Source organism: Pinus tabuliformis, chromosome 5_2 (assembly GCF_031772625.1).
Source record: "Pinus tabuliformis cultivar Carrire ecotype Pingquan chromosome 5_2, CPIR1, whole genome shotgun sequence".
NCBI lineage: Eukaryota > Viridiplantae > Streptophyta > Pinopsida > Pinales > Pinaceae > Pinus > Pinus tabuliformis.
Window position 1 is genome coordinate 428,768,239 of NC_142306.1, and position 26,720 is coordinate 428,794,958.

The 26,720-nt window shown below is 38.5% G+C and overlaps 1 protein-coding gene across 1 annotated transcript; it reads left to right on the forward strand.

Annotated features, from left to right (window-relative positions):
- Nucleotides 1–1,079: 1,079 nt before the first annotated feature.
- On the forward strand, nucleotides 1,080–2,099 carry LOC149159441 (uncharacterized). The gene has a single exon (XM_089434315.1). It carries the CDS (start codon nucleotides 1,080–1,082, stop codon nucleotides 2,097–2,099), a length of 1,020 nt encoding a protein of 339 aa, XP_089290441.1.
- Nucleotides 2,100–26,720: the final 24,621 nt, after the last annotated feature.

The following is a 26,720-nucleotide window of genomic DNA, read 5'->3' on the forward strand; positions in this document are numbered from 1 at the left end:
CACTCCCGGATGAATATTGGGATGAGGACATTCTCAAAGACATAGGAAATGGATTAGGGGAATACATCAGGGTAGCAAAAGAAACAAAAATGTGCAGGTACACCTCTTATGCCCGCATATGTGTCTTAATGCGACTAAATGAAGCTTTGCCAGAATCGGTAAATCTCTCTCACTTTGATGAAGAATGGGTCCAACCCCTGGACTATCAGCATGTCCCCTTCCGTTGCAGGAAATGCCATGCTCTTGGGCATCTCTTCCAGGACTGTCCGCTGAATGCCAAAACCAATACTCCTAGTCCATCAGAAGCCCCAATCCAAGACGGCTTCACAAAAGCCCCCAGTCGACGGCGTGCACACAAGAAACCCTCTAATGGAACTAAACCCCAGCAAAATCCTACTCATGGCCCAACCACAAAGAACAGCTTTGAAATACTCGCGAATGCCTCTGATGAGCATCCCCTGTTTCCTGAGACTACCCCAGCCCCTCCTTCATCTTCCTCCCCTCCCCCCCCTCCAACAGCCTCCTCATCCAAACCTCAATATCCCATTATAAATCTCGTAATCCTCATTAATGGTCAGAAGGAAACGGAAGGGAAATGCAAGGAAATGGAAGTTGATGGAAAGATAGAACCCCCACAAAACTCAGAGATCAATACGGAGGAAAGCAATCAAGTGCAACAAATGGAAGAGGAACCAGAGAGTATAGATCTGACTGGTTTAGACATTATAGAGCTGGAAATAGCATGCAAAAAGAAAGCATATGATAGTATACCAGAGAATCAACTCAACAAGCTGGAAGTGGTCATCTCCAGGGCCTTCAATCAGCATCAACTAGGCATACAGCCAGGCAGCCTATGGGATGGAATCTTACCCCCAAAAGACACCAAGAAGAGAGGAAGAAAGATGGATCTTCAGCGAACGATCAAGATCGGGAAAATCCTGGTGGACTCGGGCAGGTATGCTAAGTTGACGAAGTACTACAAACCCTCCCTCAATAGTTAACCCATGAAGCTGGTATCATGGAATGTAAGAGGGCTCAACAACCCAGGAAAACGCAGAATGTTAAAAAACATGATTAAAATGGAAAAGCCGAAAATGTGCTTTCTCCAAGAAACCAAATGTAACAGCACAACGTTAGGTAGCATTCTCTCCAAGGCTTGGCCAGGTTGTCGATCGGTTGCGGTGGATGCCTCTGGAGCTTCAGGAGGGTTGGCTATAGCATGGAGTACTCAAGCTATAGCTCGTTCATATTTTCACGCCTCTCATCACCTCATCCAGGCTGAGTTTCACATCCTAGGTACGAACATCCATGGAAACCTCTCAAATGTATATTTTCCACAGGATACAGCAAGTAAAATGGCTCTTCTTGATACCATAGAGGTCTTGAATAACAATAGAAGGCACCCGCTCTGGATAATAGGAGGGGATTTTAACATGATCACCAAGCTAGAGGAGAAGACTGGGGGCAGAAATAGAATGGAACAAGAAAACTCCCACTTCAAGGATTTCATTCAGAACACCTCTCTCATAGATATGCCTTTCTGCAATGGAACTTTCACATGGAGCAATCGCAGAGCAGGCAAGCACCAAATTGCATCCAAATTGGATCGCTTCCTTATATCAGACAATGCGGTTCACCTTGGCGGAGATCTCTCGGCAGCTATTCTTCCTCACACGGGATCGGATCACTGGCCGATTGCCCTCCACTGGCAAAGACCAGGCAACCTGACCAGAAGACCATTCTGCTTCGAAGAATTCTGGCTCTTGCATCCCTCATTTAAAGACTTTGTCAAAACTACATGGACATCCTTCAACCCGCCTGAAGGATCAAAGATGTATCAATTCCAACAGAAGCTCAAATTTTTAAAAAATCAACTAAAGCAGTGGAACAGAGAAACCTTTGGCAACATATTTACAGCTCAACAAGAACTACACAGGGAACTAATGGAACTTCAGCAAAGGATAATCACAAAGGGGCACACTGAAGAAACTCTGGAACAGGAACAACGCATCCACAATCAACTAGAGGAAAGGAGGAAACAGGAGGAAATATATTGGAAGCAAAAGTCCAGAATCAGATGGCTGAAGGAAGGTGAGTGAAATACCAAATTCTTCCATAGAACCACGGTTTAGAGAAGAACGCACAACAACATCCCCTACTTCCAAAAACAAGGGGGGATAAGAGTAGAGAAGCATGAGGAAATTGAGGAGGAATTCCTCAATCACTTCAATCAGGTCCATCGAGAGCCTGAAGGAGACAGAAGTCAGGATATTGAGAAAATAACTAAAAATGTGCCAAGGATCATCACGGAGGAGCATAATGAACTTCTCCTTCGCCCCATTCTATCTCAGGAGGTGGATGAAGCAATGGCCCAGCTCAAGGAAGGAAAAGCCCTTGGCCCGGATGGTTTCACCACTACTTTCTTTCACACCTTCTGGGAGCTGATAAAGCAAGAGGTATGGAAAATCGTAGAAGAATCAAGAGCTCTCCACTGGCTTCTTCCCTCATTAAATTCAACATTCATCGCTCTTATCCCTAAAGAGGAAGAGTCTATTACACCTGACAAGTATAGGCTAATTGCTCTTTGTAATGTCATTTACAAAGTCATATCTAAAGTGATTGCGAATCGGTTAAAACCCCTCTTGCCCCTACTTATCTCTCCGGAACAGTCAGGGTACGTGGAAGGCCGACAGATCATGGACGGAATTCTCCTCACACGCGAGATAATACACTCCCTCAATCAAAACAAGCAGGCAGGTATGATTCTTAAACTAGATCTCTCTAAGGCTTTTGATAAACTCAGCTGGACTTACATACAGCAAATGCTTACAGCCTTCGGATTTTGTTCCATGTGGGTCTGATGGATCATGAGTCTAATTACTTCTACGCACTTCTCTATCCTTTTGAATGGCATTCCCTCCCGCCCCTTTAAACCTTCCCGAGGAATAAGGCAAGGGGACCCCCTATCCCCCTTCCTCTTTGTTCTTATGGCTGAAGGTCTAGGGCGTCACATAAAAACAGCCCTCCATTCTCATAAGCTGAAAGGCCTGTCTGTTCACAACACCCCTGCTAATTCCCATCAGCAGTTTGTTGACGACACTATGCTATTTGGCTACCCTTCTGTCCAGGAAGCCTCCTGCCTCAAATCCCTGCTTTCTGATTTTTCCGAAGCCTCTGGAACTAATGTCAACTGCTCCAAGTCGCAGATTTTTTTCTTTCACACTCCTCCCTCTGTCAAGACAGCGGTTACCCGCATCTTAGGCTTTCCATCTGCCACCCTCCCCTCCAATTACCTTGGAGCCCCTCTCACAGTATCAGCCATGAAGCATCCCGCTTGGCGTTCTCTCCTTGAAAAACTCGAAACTCGCCTTAACCTCTGGACTTATAGATCTTTAAATTTAGCCAATCGGGTCGTGCTCATCAAGTCGGTCCTCTAGGCTATGCCTCTCTATCTATTCTCAATCCTTGCAGCACCAAAGTGGGTGATAAAAAGAATAAGAAATCTCTAGCGTGGTTTCCTTTGGGGTGGCTCGGCAACTAACTATAAATGGGCTCTAGTAAAATGGGCCACCATCTGTACTCCCAAAGACAAAGGTGGCATTGGACTGAGAGATCCAGAGCATAGCAACTCCATCATGAGCGTCAAAATTTGGTGGCAATGGGTCACTAATCCAAAAAATCCCTGGGTCAAACTATGGATAGCCAAATATGCCAACAACAGACCTCGGGAGGAACTCATCAGATTCACGCCCAATGTCAAAGGCTCGCTCATATGGAATGCAACAAAACAACACTTCCACTTAATTCAAACGCATAGCTTCTGGGAAGTGAGGAATGGCAGAATGGCAAGATTCTGGACAGATGCATGGAACCAGATGCCTAAGCTCAACAGTATTCTGCACCCAGCTCCAGAATTCAACAGGCAGGAGCAGCAGCAAGAAAAAATTCAACAGTTTTGGTTACAGGAAACGGAGAATGGCTTCAGAAAATGGAAACAAGGAAATCAGCTAATCTACAACACAAGCCTTCGAGACGCTGAGCAGCTGGAGAAGGAGCTTCGGAAAAGAAATATCAGACAGGATGAAGGAAATGATATCCGTCATTGGGGATATCTACCAAAAGGCACCTACACTCCTTCAGAGGCGTACAAAATAGTAAGCAACACTACCACTCTGTCTGACCCTATCTGGTGCAAAATTTGGGAGCTCGATTCCTGGCCCAAAGTCTCTTACTTTCTATGGTTGGTAGGTCATAAAAGAATTCACACCTGGGATAAATTAAGAAGAAGAAACTTTCATGGCCCCTCCATCTGTTATAATTGCCATCATAATGAGGAAACCCTCCAACACCTCTTGGACTCCTGCCCCTTAGCCATTCAGCTATGGGAAAAGGCAAGTTTCAGATGTCAACGAAGATGCAGAATGGAGAACGACATCACTAACTCCTTAAGACAATGGCCTCAGAAACCTTATAAAAGTGAGCTTCTTAACTGTTTATGGAACATAATCCCAGGTCTAATCCTCTGGAGCATATGGAAGGAAAGAAACAAACGAATATTCAGAAACCAATACTCTCTGATTGAGGACATATGGAAGAGGTTTCAGGGGAATCTCAAAGAAATGCTACTGCTCCGTTCTTGGACACAGGAGGATCTTCCCTCTCAAAACAATGAGAAGAGTATCTTAGACAATTGGCAGCTGCAGCTGCCTCAGGAACCTCATAAAAAAATCCCTACCAACAGCAACAGCAGCAACAAAGGCAAATGGGCCGCCCCCCTAAGCAATCCTATAAGCTCAACTTCGATGGCGCCTCCAAAGGCAACCCTGGAATGGCTGGATATGGAGGGATTTTAAGAAATCATGAAGGCACTCTCGTGCAGATATACTTTGGAAACATAGGATGGGATAATAATAACTTAGCGGAGCTAGAGGGACTTTGGCAAGGGCTCACTCTCGCCTGGAATCTCAACCTCCATCCCCTGGTCGTGGAAGGAGACTCCCAGATTCTCATAAACATGGCCAAGCGCATCCAGAATGGTTCCCAAGCCAGGAAAATAGCCACTAGCTGGAGGCTCGAAGCAAGGCTGGAGGCTATTGAACAAATGCTTCGCAGCAACAGAGCCATCTCTTTTAATCACACAAAAAGGGAGGGCAACAAGGTTACTGACCTTATAGCCAATATAGGAGTGGAAAGCGAGAACACCCTATGCACTGGAAATACCACCATAATTCCAAATATTGTCTAGGCTCAGGAATGCAATGACCTGGTCCAATGTGATGCTGCTAACCCGGATGCGGGTGATAGGACGAGTGGCAGTGAGGAGCCACATGCCAGACATGTGCTGCCTCGAGTATAATCGGAGAATTCAATGCCTCTCGCCGCCGAGGAGTTAAAGGCTAAGGTGAGATCGCAGGGTATTCAATGCAGCGTCAGGTGAAATGGGGAGACTGCAGAGTGCAGTTATGGAGAACAGGTATCGAGGGAATGTTGAGAAGTTTAAGAAGGATGAGGGAATGGAGCAGGCTTATGCTCAGAGCTGGGATCACGCAGTTCAGGTTTCTGTTGGCAATTTTATCATCCAGGCTACAGCTCTTGCTGTTAAGGCCGGCATTCAAGAAGCTGAGGGAAGTCTCAAGCTCGGAAATTCTGTTGATTGTTGTCTCTGTTCTGTTGAGTATCGTCCCAGAACTGCTGGGAGCGGATTCAATTCTGTTGGGGGGCATCTCAAGCCGGGAAGGCCTTCAATTGCAGCTCTGCTTCAAGCCACCGACATCCCTGCAAAGATGGTTAGACCCTGGCAAAGGCTGCTCAGTCGACGAGGTTCTGCTCGAGGAGGTTCTTCTCGCCATTCAGCCGCAGAGCCCCATCACCACTGTTGCTGCTGTTACTGCCACAGAAGGGCAGGGGCCAATCCTATCCAGGCGAGCCAATTCATGGACGCGAGCAATCCCAACCCTGGACCGAACCCTCTTCCAGCGTTCGGCTCCGCCATCTTCACTCTCGGCAGCTCGAGGGACAACTCCCGCATCAATGCACACATCTCGGTTTTATTTATTGAGGCAATTCAGGAAGGTGAAGGTGGTTCAGGCAGTAAGGAGGAGCTCCCAGGTGAAAGCCTGGAAAACTACGAGGAAAAACAAGTGGGGGTACCTGACCAAACTCCTAACTGCCCTCAGGAGCAAGAGGCGTCGACCTCCAAGAAGAACATGGCTAAAGATTGGGACGCCATCCCAGAACATTACGAGTGGTGCAGAATTCTCGAGGAGAAGCCGGAGGAATAGCCTCCATTGGCACACTCTGTCATCCTTCATAATTGTTCAGGTCTGGTATAGGTTATATGTCTTTGTCTATGTCTCTTTGGTTTATGTATATGTCTATTTCTGCTCTGGTTATGTTTGTAGGACCCGTAAGGGATGTTGTTATAAGTCTTTTGATGCCCCTGCGAGGGATGAATTTTTTTGCTCCGGGGCCCCTGTGCGGGATGATTTTGTATGGTCTGGATACATTGTTGTGTTATGTTGCGATGTGGAAACAGTTCTGTGTGGACGTGCTGCCCCTGCGAGGGCTGGTATTGAGCTGAGAAATGCTAACCCAAAGAGCCACAGTCGGCCTTGGGCAACCTGACTCTATGACTGTAATGTTTTCATGTATATAATAGAATAGAATAGATTTACCGAGAAAAAAAAAAACAATTTTTAAGACTCAAACACCTAACCACTTCTCCCAAATATAAAACACCTAACCACTTGTCCCCCATATATATATATATATGTATTCTCCCAAATATCAAATAGCTAACCACTTCTCCCCCACATATATATATATATATATATATATATATGTATATATATATACTTTCTAACCCTAAAACACCTTTAACAAAACAACAAAAAAAATTATTTCACATTTTAAATAAAAATGAAACGATATCATTGTTTCGTAATTAAAAATAGACCACTTCCCACCTTTTTTAAAAAAATTAAAAAACCCATAAAACTATATATCATTTGTAACCTTAAAACACCTTTAACAAAAAAAAAAAAAAACTACTAAAAAATAGATTTCACCTTTTAAATAAAAAGAAATGATATCGTTGTTTCGTAATTAAAAATAGACCACTTTTCATCTTTTCCAAAAATTAAACAACGAATAAATCTCTTTACAAAATTCATTTTACCCCAACCCGTTTCATGGTACCTCCTTTTAAAATTTCACATGATATCTGTTCGGACAAAATTGTATCCCTTTAATTATGAATTCCTCTATGGTTAACTCAATCCAAAACATCTGGCTTGATCATCCCAATACAGTGACTCTGCACTTACTTGATCACATCTATGTGTGTGCGAGCTCCATAAACAAGATTTAACTAAGGCTAAAGTGCAACAAAAAATTATCTTCGGGGTTAGAGTTTTACTTGCGCTACAAATATGGTTGGATTTACAATTTACAACATCTTGGACGTAATAGTAACCAAAAGAAATATCGTTTGTAGGCCTAAGCTGAGAGGTTTTTGCTATTGTTATGGCTAGGGCTGGAGCTTCGTCGTGTTTGAAAAGCTATAGATCTGTATTTTAAATGACAATTCCACACGCACAAAAGTTTTTTTTAAGACAGTAGAATTAGTAATTGTACCACATTTTTCAAAAGAAATGTTACCGTAGTATAGAAAAGAGTAACATAAAATAAAAAGGATGTGATATGTTATGTGATTTAATTGAATATTTAAATTATAAAAATGAAATATTTAATTTAATAAGAAATTTTAGGTTTGGAGAATTGTTTGAATAGAGAAATTAGTTTTTTATATCATCAATATAGATAATATACAAAGTATAATTAGCTAAAGACACACCAAACTATTAAACAATATCATCATAGGTTGACAACCCACATATGAAAATAGATGGAGCACACTTCATTCATAGGTCCCTTTTCTAAGGTAGTTCTCTTTGCAAATCCAATATGCCATATAGTGAATAGAAATCAAAAACTTAGCTTCTGATAGGATTGGATCATTGGTGTGCAACTTTTCCAAAATAGAGGTGTTGGGCCGAGGAAAAGGTATGTTTTCTCCTCATAATAGCTTAATTAAGCATTTGCCTTCATGCGTTTATCTTCGTTTTAGAAATAAATCTAGAAGAAACAATAGCAGAAGCTCGGTAAAATCAATTATTAACAAATTGGATAAATTTGGCACAAAAAAACTAACTTTCACTATATTTTTATGCAGGGATGCGAATTGGATGACTGTTGTTCAAATGACAGAGCAGCAACGGCGAGGAAAGGAAAAGGACAATGTCTTGAGTAGGAGGGACAGCGGAAGACTAGCACGACCAATGCTATCTTGTGATGAAATCAGATCGAGGGTTGTGAAATACTCAGGATCCCCTCATCCTGACGATTCGCTTCTATCCATTTATTTTTCCAAAAGTTATATAAATCTATGAGGCGAATTGAACTGCTAGTTAGGAGTTTTGAGATTGTAACTATTCTTTTTTAACACATATATTTTCATACTGTGATGTTGTAACTTTGTTATTAATTTTAATGAAGAAGATTGCGTTTCATCCATAATCGTATTCTGAATATCTCTCAACAGGGACTTCTGGAGACTTGGACCCAGTCAATAGGAGATCTGCTACTTCAATTGTGTTATAATAATTTCCATTTAATTTTATAATTGTTCATTATTGTTAGTATGTAAAGTTAGCACTATTTTGATTGATGTGAGGATTGATGATTCTGGTTTGTGTTTCTATTCAGATGAGACTCTATATTTAGTTGTGTGTTACATTTGCAAGATAATCTTTATCCAATTGATTATGTTGGTTTAAACATTTGATTGTTGTGCATTATCATAGATCTCAAGGTTATAGTTGATTTATTTCCATGAGATGTTTACCTAGTTACTTGTTGATTGGATTGCTGACGATGAACCACACTTGTTGGTTCGAAATGCGTTGGCCAAAAAAATCTCTCATGTGATTTCTATCGAAAGACTTTGTTTAAATAAATTAGTTTCAATACCAATTAGATTGTTAAGAGTGATTCTTTCTACTTGTATTCCGATTCATTTTCCCGTAGGATAGATTAGGTAGATTTGAGAATGTTCTAAAGGTTTCTTTCATAGTTATTTGGATTGAACTTAGAGAAATACATATTAGTGATTGAAAAGGTTCCAATCATTTCATTTTGGATTTACCTCTAAAATCACCACATATACAATGCTGACATTCTTGAAATAAACAGACTTACCCTGGGTTGATGATTAATGTAGGTATTAAGATTCCTTTTAATAAGACATCTTAGTGCACCAACATTTTGGCATCATTGCCGGGGAGAGTGTTTCAAAGTGATTTCTTTTTATTTCGCTGTAAAAGAACTGGGTTTTGAAAATGAGAGGTAAGAACCGACATAACCAACAGATAAAGTGCTTTCTCTTTAGCCTCCTTTTCAACAATTGCTTAGAGGTTAAATAGGAATCCATATTTTTATGAATGACTAGGAATAAAAAGATAGGAAGAGATCAGAACCCCCCACCTAAATCCGCAGAACCCAAGGGATCGGTGAACCTTGTGAGATCAAATTTTATAGATGAAATTGTAAGAAAAGCAGAGTCTTAGGCATAGTAGGATTCCAGACTATATCTAGAAAAAGCCCTACTCTAATCCCTCAGGTAACAGGCTCACCATTTGTATCTTACACAGGGATTCATAGCCAAATTGGAGGATCTAAACAGAGTTTTCAGATTACAACAAATTTACATTCTGATCCTTTACAAGAGGGAAAATCTTGCAACTTAAAAGAAGGAGAGGGAGAAACTAGTGGAACTACTAAGGCAAGACCAGAGTTGTCTGAACAAGGATCTCTTGTGATCCCAAATCTAGGCAGTGCTGCAAAACCAACTCGGGCCGAGAATCCTCCGCTTACCCGAATAGCACCCCCTGAAATCCCCAAAGGATATTGGCACATTTTCGACCAAATGGAAAACCATGTACCTCAAGATCAGACATCGACATTGGAATACACCATAGTCAACCAAGTGGCCAATGCCCCGATGAAAGCTATTCCCTTGCAAAGCATTCCAACTTTTCATGGGATGATCACAGAGGATCCTGATGTGTTCTTATTTGTTGGAATTATGATGTATGTGTTGTACTTGATGGCAAACCACTTATAGCAGAACAACTCACTTGTATATGGTAACTAGATGAATCTACAGAAGAGATATCTGATGTGACAAAATGCATGACAATAGTCTTTAAAGATGTGATGAAATGCAGGGCAGCTTCAAGGAATCAGTTCAGAAGGCAACTCACTCAGATGAAAGATCACAGTATACTAGGTTAACAGCATAGTGTTACAGATCAGACTGCACAGAATGAAGAAGGAGAGGTATACGCAGGTTTAGCATTGGCTAAGCTTCATATACATGTGGGTTCACTGTATACAAGTCACGTATACATACACACACACTTTCACAAAAGGAAAAGCGTGTATACCTTGGAAAAGTGAGTTTTTGGTCCGAAGTATTTTGATCCATGGTATTGGTCCATGTTATTTGGTCTGAGGTATTGAACTTAGGTATTTTATCCAAGGTATTGCTCCTAAGTGGTTTTGGTCCATGGTATTGAGAAGGGCCTAAAACTGTAAAAGGAGGAGAAGATCATTAAGCTAAGACACACAGGCATTGAATATCTCATGAAGTGTGAGATCTAGTATGTAGGTTATTGGGTTATGGTGTATTGCTGGATCTGAACCAAGGAGGAACCTTAGCGTTTGGTGAAAGATAAGATGTAATGATGTATCAGGATCTTAGGGATCGAAGTGAATTATCTTTATGTGATTTGATCATCTATCTGGATAACTGGTGCATGTTGTAGTCTGTAAATATGATGATTCAGGTATGATTGAAGTTTGGAATAGTTGTAATGTTTAAATCATCATTTACAGATCTGTATGCAAGTTCACTTTCGAAAAGAAGCGTATACACGCTAGTTCTTCATATCAAATCAGCATATACATCATAAATTTGATTTGCAGATCTGTACGCTAGTTCACTTTGAGGAAAGCTTGTATGCATGCAGGTTCGACACATGGAAGTAGTGTATACCTTATAAAATATGTTTTAGTTGCTTCTATTTACTGTTGTAGTGTTCTAGGTTCTGGTTTGGGTTCTGGTTACTGTATTTTGGTGAAAGTACTCTAAATGATCAGATTGATGGGTTGTCAAAGTGATTGATTGATTCAATTGCGTTTGGTTCAAAAGGTGATTGGTTGATGCAGATATATTTGATATTATGTTGTTGATGGATCCAGTCTAAAACTTTATGAAACGTTGTCCTTGGAAGAAAAAGGAGAAGGTTGTAGCCTTCTGAAGGTCGGCGCCTACGTACTAGTAAACACATCAGCTAGTATAAGAGCTAGGGGGTTGTATCTCCCTTCCAGTAGAAGCTAGAGAATGAGAGAAGGTTGTAGCCTTCTGCAGGTAGAAGCCTGTGTACTGGTATAAGACTGCACCAGTACAAAAACTGTAAACATAATTTTCTTATTAAAAGAAGACAGAGACGATTGCAGTAGGTGGTTTTCACCCACATTGGGTTTCCACCTTATATCTTGGTGTTCATGTTTGTTGCTTATGTGTGATGCTTTAATCTAATTTTTACTGCACTGTCTAATGAATTCCTGACATACTGATTAAAGTTCAATACATGATAAATCAAAAGATCTCTGCATATACGCTGGTTGCATTAAGTATAATCGCGTATACACACTGGTTTACTAAGCTGAAGTAGCGTATACAAATCAGTTTTGAGAATTAAATTATTGGTTTGATAATACTGATTCACCCCCCCCCCCCCTCAGTATTATCTCCAACAATTGGTATCAGAGCAGGTCCTTAAGAAGAAGCTTGATCGCTTGAAGGAAGATCCATCATCATGAGTAATCAAGAAAGTGTGGGATCCATCAGACTGCCAATCTTTGATGAGAAAAACTTTGTTTATTGGAAGATAGGAAACACAACCTATCATCAATCTCTTGGAACAGATGTCTGGGAAATCGTGGAAGGAGGATATACATTTCCATCAACAATTCCTACAGATACGGCAGGTAGAAAGCAATAGGAAACCAATGATAAGGCTGTCAATACATTATTGGGAAGTCTATGAAAATCAGAGTTTGTCAAAGTTATGCAGCCCAAATCTACCAAAGAAATATGGGACAAAATCGTTCTAAGCTATGAAGGACACTCTGAGGTAAAACGTGCTAGACTGCAAACTCTCAAAATTCAATATGAAACTCTCAAGATGCACAATGATGAAAGTATAGCTAATTACTTCTTACATATAGATGAGATTGTTAATTGCATGAAGAATTTGGGTGAAGAGATTACGGAAGTTACTTTAGTTGAAAAAGTTTTAAGATCCTTGTCTGCTAAGTTTGAATCAAAAGTATCTTCCATAAAAGAAAAGCAAGATCTACAGACTATTACTATGCCACAGCTGCATGGAATCTTAACTACCTTTGAGATGAGAAAAGGAGGTCCATCATATATGAGAGAAGTTGAATTTAAAGCTTCAGCAAAAGGAAAAGAAGAACTCAATGACTCAGGACATAATTCAGAAGGAGAAGAAGAAGCAAACTTTGTCAAGAACCTTCAACGGGGTTCCAGAAGATTCATAGGTAAACTACCTTTCAAATGTTTTTCCTATGGTAGAGTCGGTCATTATGCTACAAAATGTCCTCATAAATATAAATGTTATAAAGGGAAGGAATATACAAAATGGAATAGAAAGCAAAGTGTAAATAAAAAGAGCTACTATACTCATGAAGATAGCTATGCTTTATCAAATAATGATGAAGATGAAAATAGTAATGACTATAGACTTTTGATGGCTTATGAAGGTGATGAATTTTTGGATGCTTTAGATGAAGATGACCTTTATGAAGAAATCTCTAAACTCAAAATCTGTTTAGAAGAAAAGAATATGATTATAGATACCTTGACATACCAACTTGCTGAAAGAGAAAAAACAATGAGAAACTAGAATGTGAAATTGTGGGTCTAAGAAAGGATCTTGAGAAAACAAAAGCTCTCAATCTTAGATTTGCTAAAGAATTAGAAACCTTAAATGAAATTATCAAAGTGCAGCGTTCTACTTTGGTAAAGACTGGTCTTGGATATACTGAAGAAGCATTTCAAGCACTGAAGCCGTCAACCTCCACTAAAAGCTATCTTGATGCAGCAAAGAGCAGTGAAAAATTTGACAATCATCAGCAAAGGCATAAAGCAGATCACCAGGTAAAACAAGCTCAACTTACTTCAAGGATGAACAGAAGCCGCAACCAACCTCAGGTAAATCATACTCAATTTGCTTCAAAGATGAATATCAATAGAAACTACAATCACTAGGTCAGTAGATTCGATAATCGCAGGAACTTCTTTAATGGTCAATGTTTCTCATGTCATAATTTTGGACACAATGTCGCTCAATGTGTTTCTTACAAAACCATCATGACTAGAGAAGCACGAAATCAAAGGAATGTGACAGGGATCAAGAAAAGTTGCTATAATAACTTTTCTCTGCTTGAAAATGAAATAGAGTACTCAATCTGTAACAACTTTGGCCATGAAGAATCCGAACGTAGGAGAAAATTTTGGCAAATATCTCAAAAGGAGCAAACTCCATTAAATCCAAAAATATGGAGAAAGAAAGAACGACAAACAAAAATATGTGGTATAGCCTTGTATGGAGAAGGACAAGAAAACCAATGGTACATCGACAGTGGATGCTCAAAACACATGACAGGTGACAAATAAAAACTACACTCATATAATGCCTTAGAAAAGGAAAAGAGTGTCTCATTTGGAAATGAAACTCCTGCTATCATAAAAGGTAAAGGTTCTCTTTTCTTGAAAGAAAAAGTTAAAGCTGGAAATGTTATGTATGTTGATGGCTTAAAGCATAACTTGTTGAGTGTGAGTTAAATGTGTGATCAAGGAAATGAGGTAGTGTTTCAATCAAATGGATGTGTTGTTCGTGACCTTGATATAGGAGAAACTGTGATTAAAGGTACAAGAACTCCAAACAACCTATACATACTCAAGGGAGGACAACAATAGTGCTATCTAAGCAAGAATGATGAAAACTGGCTATGGCAGAGAAGATTGGGAAATCAAAGCTTTTCTCAAATAAGAAAAGCATGCAGATTCCAGGCTATTCGAGATCTTCCAGATATCAACATTCCTGAAAATACTATATGAAAATCATGTAAATTTGGTAAGCAAACCAGATCTCAATTCATCGAAAAGGAAGGATCAGCTAGTAAGCCTCTTGAACTTGTTCATATTGAATTATGTGGACCGTCAAGGAAAAAGTCACCTCGAGGAGAAGAATACTTTATATTGTTCATTGATAATTTTTCCAAAATGTGTTGGATAGGTCTCCTAAAGCATAAAGATGAAGCATTTGAAAAGTTCAAAGCTTTCAAAGCTTTGATTGAAAATGAATCAGATCACAAAATCAAATGCCTCAGATATGATTGAGGAGGGGAATTTACCTCGAATGAATTATTTGACTTCTGTGAACAACATGGAATAAAAAGATAGTTCTCCACTGCAATGAGTCCTTAGCAAAATGGAGTGGTAGAAAGGATGAATAGAACTGTTCAACAGATGGCTCGTGCTACGCTAGATGAATCTGGAACTCCTGCAACCTTCTGGGGTGAAGTTGTATTTGTTGCCGTCACTATTCTCAACCAAGCAAATGTTCGGGTAAACAACACTCAAACTCCACATGAACTTTGGTATGGTAAAACTCCTACTATAAAGTACTTCAAAGTTTTTGGAAGAAAATGTTACATCAAAAGGACTGAAGAAAAACTTGGTAAGTTTGAACCTAGAGCAGATGAAGGTATTCTTCTTGGCTACTCTTCCCAAAGTAAAGGATATAAATGTTATAATAAAAGACTTGGGAAAATTATTGAAAGTATTGATGTTGTAGTTGATGAAGCATGCAAAAATCCAAAATAGATAAAAACCGAAGATCATGACAATGAAGAAGATGAGGATCATTTTCCCTCATCAAATCACACTGATTCTGAAGAACAAACCAATGAAGCACCAGAAGAAGAGATATCGATAGAAGAAAAGAATTCGTCTAGGTATGTTCAGAAAAATCATCCAAAAACTCAAATTTTCGGGGAAAATGGGGTAGGTGTGCAAACAAGAAGAAATATTTCCAAAACCTCAAGCTATATAGCATTACTATCTTCCACTGAACCTCAAAATGTAAATGAAGCATGCAGAAATGAATGTTGGGTAAAGGTCATGAATGAAGAACTTGAGCAAACTGAAAAGAATAATACTTGGGAATTAGTTCCTAGACCTCATGATAAGAATATCATAGGAACCAAATGGATATTTAAAAACAAGCTAAACAAAAATGGAGAAGTTATTAGAAACAAGGCTAGACTTGTTTGCAAAGGATATGCTCAACAAGGAGGTATAGATTTTGAAGAAACTTTTTAACCTGTTGCTAGACTTGAAGCCATAAGAATCTTTCTTGCTCTTTCTAGTTTTCAGAAATTCAAAGTATAACAAATGGATGTAAAATATGCCTTTCTTAATGGAGACTTAGAAGAAGAAGTCTATATTGAACAACCAGAAGGATTCATTCTTTGAAATGATGCAAAACTTGTATGAAAACTCAGAAAAGCCCTCTATGGTCTAAAACAGGCTCCAAGAGCATGGTATTACTGTCTTTACAAATATCTCCATCAACAAGGTTTTTCAAAGGGGTCAAAAGATAGCAATCTATATATAAAGATGGACACTAATAAATTGCTAATAATTGTTGTGTATGTTGATGATATTATTTTTGGTAGAAATGAAGAATCCATGAGTCAAAATTTTGCCTCACTAATGCAGCAAGAATTTGAGATGTCCTTGCTTGGAGAGCTTACCTATTTTCTTGGTCTACAAGTTCAACAAAATAAAGATGGTATTTTTCTCTCACAAACCAAATATCTCAAACATATCTTGAAAAAGTATGGCATGGAAGATTCTAAACCAGTATGCACCCCAATGGTAATAGGATGCAGTCTTAGCTGAAATGATGAATCAACAACAATACATCAACTAACTTATAGATCCATGATTGGCAGTCTGCTTTATCTAACAGATACCCGATTGGACATCATGTATGCAGAGAGAATAGTTGGAAGATTCCAAGAAAATCCTAAGGAAACACACCTTCAAGTAGTCAAAGGATTTTCAAATATCTCCAAGGAACACAGAGCTTTGGTTTATGGTATCGTAGAGATACCAATATTACACTTCATGCATATACAGATGCAGATTGGGCAGGAAGTGTTGATGACAGAAAAAGCACTAGTGGTGGTGCATTCTATATGGGTTCTAGGTTAGTGTCTTGGTTCGGCAAGAAACAAAGTTCAATTGCATTATGTACAACTGAGGCAGAATACGTAGCTATTGCATCTTGCTGCACACAACTACTTTGGATGATGTAAATCTTGCAAGACATTCAAATCACATGTACTCCACCTATCTCCATTCTATGTGATAATAAAAGTGCCATCAGTATTTCAAAGAATCCAGTCATGCACTCCAAGACCAAGCACATACCCAAAAAATATCATTTTCTACATGAACAAGTGCTTGAAAAAAAAGTCAAACTAGAATATGTTCCCTCAAAAGAACAGGTTGGTGATATATTCACCAAACCACTGCCCAGAGAGACATTTTAATATCTCAGACAAAAGCTAGGAGTAGTTGCTGCATCATCCTATTGTTAAATATGATTTTCTTCAAAGAAAGGTTGTTATACATGAGTTTCATAAAGCGTAGTCATGTACATACGCGGGTTTCTATGGGAACAATAATGCATATGCTAGTTTGAAGGAAAACAGTGGGTCAGACTCAGAAAAAAGGGGTCCACCATGGTTTTGTCAATTATCTGCTCTGTTTGATGATGGTTTCACTCTGTTGATAACATGTGGAAATATATTGGTTCTCATAAAGTTGTTGATAACTTGATGAATATCTGATTGATGATGATGCTTTGATATCACTTACTGACATATGCAATGATCAGATCTGATAGTGAACAGGTGGAACAGGTTCAGGGAGAGAACATGGTTGATCATTGAATAGGTGGAACAGGTTCAAGGGGAGATCATGGTTGATGATAGTTTGGGAAGTAATGATTGACATATACAGGTTGCTGGTCTGGATGTTGATTGACAGATGCTGCTGATGGTGCAGATCATATGATAGTTGCTGATGACTATCATGGTCTTGTTTTAGATATTTGGTCTCTGTTATATAAGTCATGTACATCTTTTAATGTAAATGTCATGAAAATACCTAATTTGTAACCCCACTATGCATGGGATGGATGATGTAATGTTTGTGTTTTTCCATATATAAACAATTGTATATCCCCACTTGGTTGGGTGGATGAGTCAAATTTGGTATATCCCCACTTAGTTTGGATATGGATGTATGTATGAGTCATTGGAGATAGGAAGGTCATTTGTGATGTATGTATAGAGTCATGTTCTTAGTTTAGAACATCTTTTTGCAGAATTTTCTTATGCTCAAGGAGAGCATGGACTCGATAATGGGAGCTCAATCAACACACTTCAGCATATCAGAGATTTCAGCATGCACTCAAGGGGACCATGACCATTTTCCCTTGATGTCAAAGGGGGAGAGTGACTTGGTGTGGTTTTTGTTGCCATCAAGTCCAAAGGGGGAGATTGTTGGCATTACCATGTATGTGTTGTACTTGATGGAAACCCACTTATAGCAAAACAACTCACTTGTATATGGTCACTAGATGAATCTATATAAGAGATATGAGATGTGATAGAAGGAATGACAATAGTGCTTACAGATGTAATGAAATGCAGGGTAGCTTCAAGGAATAAGTTCAGAAGGCAACTCACTCAGATGAGAGATCACAGTATACTAGGTTAACAACACAAAGTTACATATCAGACTGCACAGAGTAAAGAAAGAGAGGTATACACAAGTTCACCATTGGCCAAGCCATGTATACACACGGGTTCATTGTATACAAGTCACGTATACGTACACACACACTTTCACAAAAGGAAAAACGTGTATACCTTGGAAAACTAAGTTTTTGGTCCGAAGTATTTGGTCCATGGTATTTTGATCCATGGTATTGGTCCATGATATTTGGTCCGAGGTATTGACCTTAGGTATTTGATCCAAGGTATTTGTCCTAAGTGGTTTTGGTCCATGCTATTGAGAAAGGCCTAAAACTATAAAAGGAGGAGAAGATCATTAGGCCAAGACACACAAGCATTGAATATCTAATGAAGTGTGAGATCTAGTATGTAGGTTATTGGGTTATGGTGCATTGTTGGATCTGAACCAAGGAGGAACCTTAGCATTTGATGAAAGATAAGATCTAATGATGTATCGGGATCTCAAGGCTTGAAGTGAATTATCTTTATGTGATTTGATTATGTATATGAATAACTAGCGCATGTTGTAGTCTGTAAATATGATGATCCGGGTATGACTGAAGTTTGGAATAGTTGTAATGTTAAAATCATCATTTACAGATCTGTATGCAGGTTCACTTTAGAAAAGAAGCGTATACACGCTGGTTCTGCATATCAAATCATCGTATACATCATAAATTTGATTTGCAGATCAATACGTTGGTTCACTTTGAGGAAAGCTTGTATGCACCCAGGTTCGACACACGGAGGTAGCGTATACCTTATAAAATATGTTTTAGTTGCTTCTGTTTGCTATTGCAGTGTTCTGGGTTCTAGCTTGGGTTCTGGTTACTGTACTCTGGTGACAGTATTCTGAATGATCAGATTGATTGGTTTTCAAAGCGATTGATTGCTTCAGTTGTGGTTGGTTCAAAAGGTGATTGGTTGATGGAGATATATTTGATATGATGATGTTGATGGATCCAGTCTGAAAATTTATGAAACATGGTACCTGGAAGAAAAGGGAGAAGATCGTAGCCTTCCGTAGGTCAGCGCCTACGTACTAGTAAACACATCGGCTAGTACAAGAGCTAGGGGGTTGTAGCTCCCTTCCAGTAGAAGCTAGAGAATGAGAGAAGGTTTTAGCCTTCTGTAGGTAGAAGCCTGCATACTGGTATAAGAATGCACTAGTACAAAAACTGTAAACAGAATTTTCTTATTAAAAGAAGACAAAGACGATTGCAGCAGGTGGTTTTCACCCACATTGGGTTTCCACCTTATAACTTGGTGTTCATGTTTGTTGCTTACGTGTGATGCTTTAATCTGTTTTCACTGCACTATTTATTGAATTCCTGATACACTGATTAAAGTTCAATACATGATAAATCAAAAGATCTCTACATATACACTGGTTGCATTAAGTATAGTCGCGTATACACACTAGTTCACTAAGCTGAAGTAGCGTAAACAAATAAGTTTTGAACATTAAATTATTGATTTGCTAACACTGATTCACCCCCCATCTCAATATTATTTCCAACATTATCTGAGTTTGATGTCCTCTGTAGAGGGTATCACTATACCACCAACCCTCAAAAATTAAAATTGTTCCCTTCTACTCTAAAAGGAGAAGCTTTGAGGTGGTTCATGGGTTTAGGCAGATGTACTATTAACTTTTGGGATGACATAAAAACTTCTTTCGTCACAAGTTACCAAGAATTGTACAAGACTAGGGAATTGAAAGATGAAATCTTTAAGATGGATGAAAAGGATAATGAAACTCTAGAAGAATATGTCGAAAGTTTTCACTATAATTTGTAGAGATCCCCTCACACCACTTTACCAAAATAAGTCCTAAGAGCCATATTAATTAAGGGAATGAAAGAAGAATGGATAGAAAATCTCAATTTTATGGGGAAAGGATATATTTCTCAAGAATATTATGATGAAATCATTGCTTGTGTATCAAGTATTTGGGAGGTAGCACACACACTAGGTTGGGAAGTCGAGATCCTATGACCAAAGGAAGATAGCCACATAGTGGAGGCATAACAAGAATTGAAATTGGTAACCTCCTGGAAGACTTCAAGACGGGCATCCTATGTAGCCTTACAATGTAGTTGGATGTCCTACGAGATAAATAGAAACAAGCCTTAGCAGAACAAAACTTGGCCATTTTTTACCCACACCACCGGAAGAAGCACAACCGGCGGGAGTGTCCATTGGACATGGTCCAGACATGTGCTATTTGTACCAATGACCACACCACTAAGTAGTGTCCATCACTTCAAGGCCTGAAAGAAGTTTTCAAAGGAGAAGAAGGAGAGACAAAACCAATATACTTGATGAACCAGTGTCAACAGTGGTAGGCCAAACACACAGGTATGTCACAAGGCACAACCCCGTTCTTTCCTTCTTCCTCATTTAATCAGTAGTAGAATTCTAGGGAAGCGTGGCAAGGCCGATCACATTACCCGAATTGGAAATCTCAACCATTTCCTATGACACCTTTGCCAACTCATTCCTTTCCAAGTAATGGTTGGACAAATTCTCCTTTTACTCCTGTTTGGAAAGGTAATCCATATCCATCCAACGGGTCTACCTTTACTTCACAAAATCCGAACTGACCTCTGAATTGGCAGTGACCTTTATGGATAACCAATATGACTATGGGGATAGGTCCTCAACCGCAACCTACATTATCAACCCTCTATCCATTGCAGCAAAATCCTCAGCCCCTTTTGCGTCCCCAATTTTCATCCCAACAGAATCCAAATCACAATAACGGACTAGTTCAGCTGGGGAAAATTTTAAAAAGCTCAGACTACTAGATTGAACAAAAAGAATTTAATGAACTGGGACTGAGATTAGGATGCATTATCACTCCTGAGGAAGACAAAGAACAACCATTAATTAAGTTAAAACCTCACCTATACATACACCATCGACTGTGACTGAAACAGAAATAAAACAAGGAGAAGATACAATTGAGCATGGAGACCTTGAAAAACTCACAGTTACTTCTCCCCCATTCCCTGGAAGATTAATAATACCTAAACCAGTTGTTTATCCAGACTTTGATCTTGTATGGGAACTGAAAAAACTTTGCATTAAAATTCTGCTCCTCTAGGCCATCTAAGACATTCCTATTTATTCTAAAACAATTAAAGAGCTATGTGCAAAAGATCCCGTGAGGAAATAGAAAGCTCCACCCACCATTTACATTGTAGGGACCTTTTCTAGTTTTCTTTTGGGAGGAGAAAATCTGATAAAATATGAAGATCCTGGGAATCCCATAGTTACAGTTCAAATATATGGCCGCTCCTTTCCAAACACACTCGTTGATTTGGGTGTAGCCATTAACATCTTAACGAATGAAACCTGTAAGACACTTGGTATTATAGCTCTGGAACCAACCACTACCCTGCTAGAACTTATCGATCGTTCGGTGGTGAGACCAGAAGGAACTTTGCAGGATATTATGGTTTTTGTTGATTCATGGGAGTATCCAGTATATTTTCTCGTTATAAACCCAAAGAGTCAATTAGATGAGCACCCTCTGATTTTGGGCCGACCTTGGCTGGCAAAAGTTGATGCTTATATAGGTTTCTGAGTAGGCAACATGACCATTGCTAAGGGGGATGTTGTAAAAATTCTTGTTCTATATCCTCCTGCCAAACCAAGTCCATCCATTGTAAAAATACATAAACAACCACCCACATACCTGGAAGAAAGTATTTGTTCACCGCTTACAGTAGTAGAGGCACTTGAATTCAAGAATCAAACTGAGGATGATGTAATCAATAACTTTATTAATTAACTAGCTAACATGAACAATGTAAAATGTCAAATGTTGAAAGCAATTCTTGATAATGAATCCTCAGAAGACCCTCTGAAAGATGCTGATGATTAGCATATCCAAACAATTGTTTTTCATAATAGTAAGCTTGTTGAAATTGAACCAACCAAGGTTTTAAACATTAATGATAGCTTGGATAGTGACCAACAACAAAATCTCATTCAGGTCCTAAAAAGCTATAAAGGGGCTTTTGCCTGGGACTATCCAGACATGAAGGGCATAGACCCACAGTTATGTATGCATCATACCTACACTGAAAAGGATGCTCATCCTATCTGTCAACCTCAACAAAGATTGAATCTGCACCTCAAAGATATTGTAAAAGAAGAGCTACAAAATTTGATGGATGTGAATTTCATTTATCCTATTTCGGATAGCAAGTGGGTCTCTCCGCTAGTAGTTTTTCCCAAGAAAAATGAGAAGTGGCGTATCTATGTGGATTACTGGGAATTGAGCAAGGCAACACAGAAAGATCACTTCCCTCTTCCATTTATTAATCAATTCCTTGATACTCTGGCAAGGAAATATTTCTTTTCTTTTGTAGACGGCTTCAACGGCTATAATCGGATTCAAATCGCCCCTAAGGACCAAGAAAAAATGACCTTTACCTTCTTGTGGGGTACATTCACTTACATAGTATTACCATTTAGCTTATGCAATGGCCCAACTACATTTGAAAGAGCCATACTTAGCATTTTCACCGATTTGATAAATGAAGGAATTGAAGTTTACATGGATGACTTTACCTCATATGGGGATGACTTTGATCAAGTGCTACAAACATTAGAGAAGGTTTTGGAATGATGCATCACCACCAGGCTATGTTTAAGCAATTTTAAGTGTCACATGATGATGACAGAAGGCGTAATCCTAGGACACTACATCTCTACAGCTGGCATACAGGGAGATCCAGTAAATATATAGGTAATTCTCCTACTACCTACAACCTGTACTCAGATGGAGGTACGTAGCTTACTTGGATATGCAGGTTATTATTGTAGGTTTATAAAAAACAATTCACAAATTGCTACACCTTTATATGCTTTAACAGGAAATGTTGACTTTAAATTGTCTGATAAATGTGACAGAGCTTTTACAGATTTGAAGAAATTAGTTTTGACGACACGAGTATTGCATGGACCCAAATGGGAACTACCTCTCCACATTTCTACGGATGCGTCAGATGTAGTAATAGGCACTATCCTCTGCCAAGAAGAGGACAGAAAACCTTATTCTATATATTATATCATAAAAAATATTACTGCTTCTGAACTTAATTATATAGTAACGAAAAAGGAATTCTTAGCTGTTATTTATGCCAAAAACAAATTTAGACATTATATAACTGGCTATCAATTTTTTTTGTATACTGATCATTCCTCCATACAATATTTGACTAATAAAACCTATTATGAATGATCGAGTGACTCGTTGGTTGTTACTCTTATAGGATTTTCATATCACCATCAAAGATCATCCTAGGAAGGAAAACCCAGTCGTTGATTTTCTATCTCGGGTTCTAAAGATAAATGATCCATTGGCAGTAGACGACCAGTTTCCATATGAACATTTGTTTGTCGTAGCAGTAAAAAAGCCATGGTATGCATATGTAGAAAACTATCTGGCAGTAGGAAAGTTTCCCAGACACTTGAGAGCAAGGGAAAGGAAACAAATTGTCTAGCGCAATGCCCAATTTTCTTGGGTTGGCGGATACCTTTTTCATACAGGGTTTGACATGTGTATATGCAGATGCATTCATGATGATGAAATTTACGACATCCTGAAGGCTTTCCATGATAAGCCCTGTGGGGCACACTTTGTCGATCGTAGGATGGTACATAAGGTACTACAGATGGGCTATTATTGGACCACTATTTTTAAAGATGCTAAGAAATATGTCCAGGCTTGTGATAGCTGCCAAAGGATGGGACGACCTGGCCAATCTGATGAAATGCCACTGCAAACCCAATTGATAATAGAACCTTTTGAATAATGGGCATTGGATTTCATTGGCCCATTTCATCTGCAATCAAACCAAAAGGCCTACATACTAGTTTCCACAGACTATGTAACAAAGTGGGTAGAAACAATAGATTTTCCAAGGGCCATAGAAGAAGTTGTAATTAATTTCCTTTTTGGGTTATTTGTGTGATATGGTTTACACTGGGAAGTGATAATATATGGAGGAGGGAAATTTGTAGGACACAAAATTATAACCACTCTAAGGAACCACCACATCACACATAGAGTCACTTCACCGTATCACCAACAGGCGAATGGGTAGGTTGAAAGCACCAATAAGGTCATAGAAGCAATTATGACCAAGACAATTTCGACACATCCACGGGACTGGGATGCTATACTGCCAGAGGCCTTGTGGGCCTATCATACAACTTGGTGGAATACTACTGGATATTCTCTATACGAACTTGTATTTGGCAAAGAATCTATCTTTCCTATTGAATTCTAAATAAATACTCTTAGAACAACCCAGGAAGTGGGATTGGATCTAACAGAGGACAAAACCAAATGACTTCAACAAATAAATGAATTGGATGAGGCTCAACTACTTGATCTACAAGGTACTGCAATTATTCAACAACAAAGGGAAAAATGGAATCATAATATTATTAAAAATAAGACATTTCAGAAAGGAGACTGGACGCTCCTCTATGATTCTATATTCCAAGACTTTCCATGCAAGTTATAGACAAGGTGGCTTGGGCCTTGTGAAATTCAAGAGGTACATAACCATGGCACACTTACTCTGACTACGATTGATGATTCTGGCCATTTTTCAAGGTGAATGGACATCGGGTGCATCTTTATCACAAACCACTCATCAAAGAGTCTTTTTGTCAATAGGTACACGATGATCCCACTATGCAAATTTTAGCTGCAAGGAGTTTTGACCCAACAACTTTGCTTTCATAAAAATTTATCTCTCTTCAGTTGTAAATAATGTATATATTCCCTTATGGTTGGTTGCAATTTAGTTAGGCATCACCATGTAGATATGAGGAGTTCTCTTGCTTTTTGGGGTTTGTTTAATAATTGTTGTTTAATCGATTGAGCAATTTCCATACAATCCATTGAACATCACCGATTTATTTTTGTGTGTTTTTTCTGTTCAAACGATTGAAAGATTGTTGTTCAATCGATTGAACGTTTGTTGTTCAATCAATTGAACAACACAGATTTCTCTTTTGTATATTGTTGTTCAATCAATATAAAAACATTGATTTCTTTCTGTGTGTTTTTCTATTCAATCGATTGAACAATTTTTTTTCAATCAATTGAAAAACACCAACTTTTTCTGTATGTTTTGATGTTCAATCGATTGAATGATTGTGGTTCAATCATTTGAGCAATAATTTCCTTTTTGTGTGTGTTTTTTGTTCAAATCGATTGAATGGTTGTTTTTCAATCAATTGAACAACACCAATACTTCTTTTTTTTTGTTTTGCTGTTCAAATCGATTGAAGAACACTAATTTCTTTTTCATAGTTTATTGTCCAATCGATTGAATTATTGTTGTTCAAATGATTGAATGATTGTTGTTCAACCGATTCAACGATTACTTTTCAATCGACTGAACAACACCAATTTATTTTTTGTGTTTTTCTATTCAATCGATTGAATGATTGTTGTTCAAATTGATTGAACGATTATTTTTCAAATCTTGTTGTTCAATCGATTTAACGATTGTAGTTCAATCGACTGAACAACCTTGATGTCTTTTTATGTGTTCATTTGTCAAATGATTTAGTGATTGTTGTTCAATCAATTCAACAAAAATGATTTCTTTTTGTGTGTTTGTTGTTCAAACGATTGAATGATTGTTGTTCAATCAATTGAACAACACTGATTCTTTTTGTGTGTTTGTTGTTCAATCAACCGAACAACTGTTATTCAATCAATTGAACAATTGTTGTTCGATAGAATGAATAGCTTTGATTTCTTTTTGCTTTTCCATCGCCGATTATGCTTTTCCACCATTTCTTCTTCTCCAATGCTTTGAATGAAAACCATCTGATCTGATTTGAAATTTGTACCTCAGATAAGGAAAAATAATAATATTAACACCATTATGGCTTATTAAACCTTTTCATGGTCATATTTATTCCAAAACTGACATGGTGCATCTATACAATGATTGGTCAAATATATTTTCTTTGGACACATCATAAAATGATTTATTATCTTATACCATGCTTGTTTATCTTTTACACATTCAAATGGACACATCCCTTTGATATGATGATATAGGGATAAAAGCATAACTTTCATTGGCATTTTTTTTACTTTTGACGCCATCCTTGACTCTTAAGGAATAAATGAGCCTCCCTCCCTTTACAACAAAAGCATGAAAAAATGAAAAGATGGAAATATGAAAATATGAAAATGCAGCAAAAATTGTCTTAAAGAGGATAGGGGGTCTCAGTATGAGCCAACCTACCATGATCATAAGGATGTAACAGGTGACATTCCATTATGGCCACCAAACCAAGGTAATGATCTTCTTGATAGTTAAAACCATCAGAAGAATAGGACGTATCATCACGAGTCAACTTGATCACTTTGTTATATCCCGGTGAATGGCACTATAGTTATCTGGTTACCATGCCAGCATTGTGGTCTTTTATAACAAGGATAAGGAGAATCATCTAAATAACTAAAAGGAAGACTCTCGCTCATTCTTGAGTTTAAAAAGAAACCCTGTCAAGGCTATGAATGCCTATTGGCAGCAATGGCTCTGCTTGTGGTGTTCAAGTACTATGCTACACTCCCAAATATTATTTATCCTATTACCACCTATGGATTCATTTCTAAAGGAGAATTTTCCATTTGAACATCA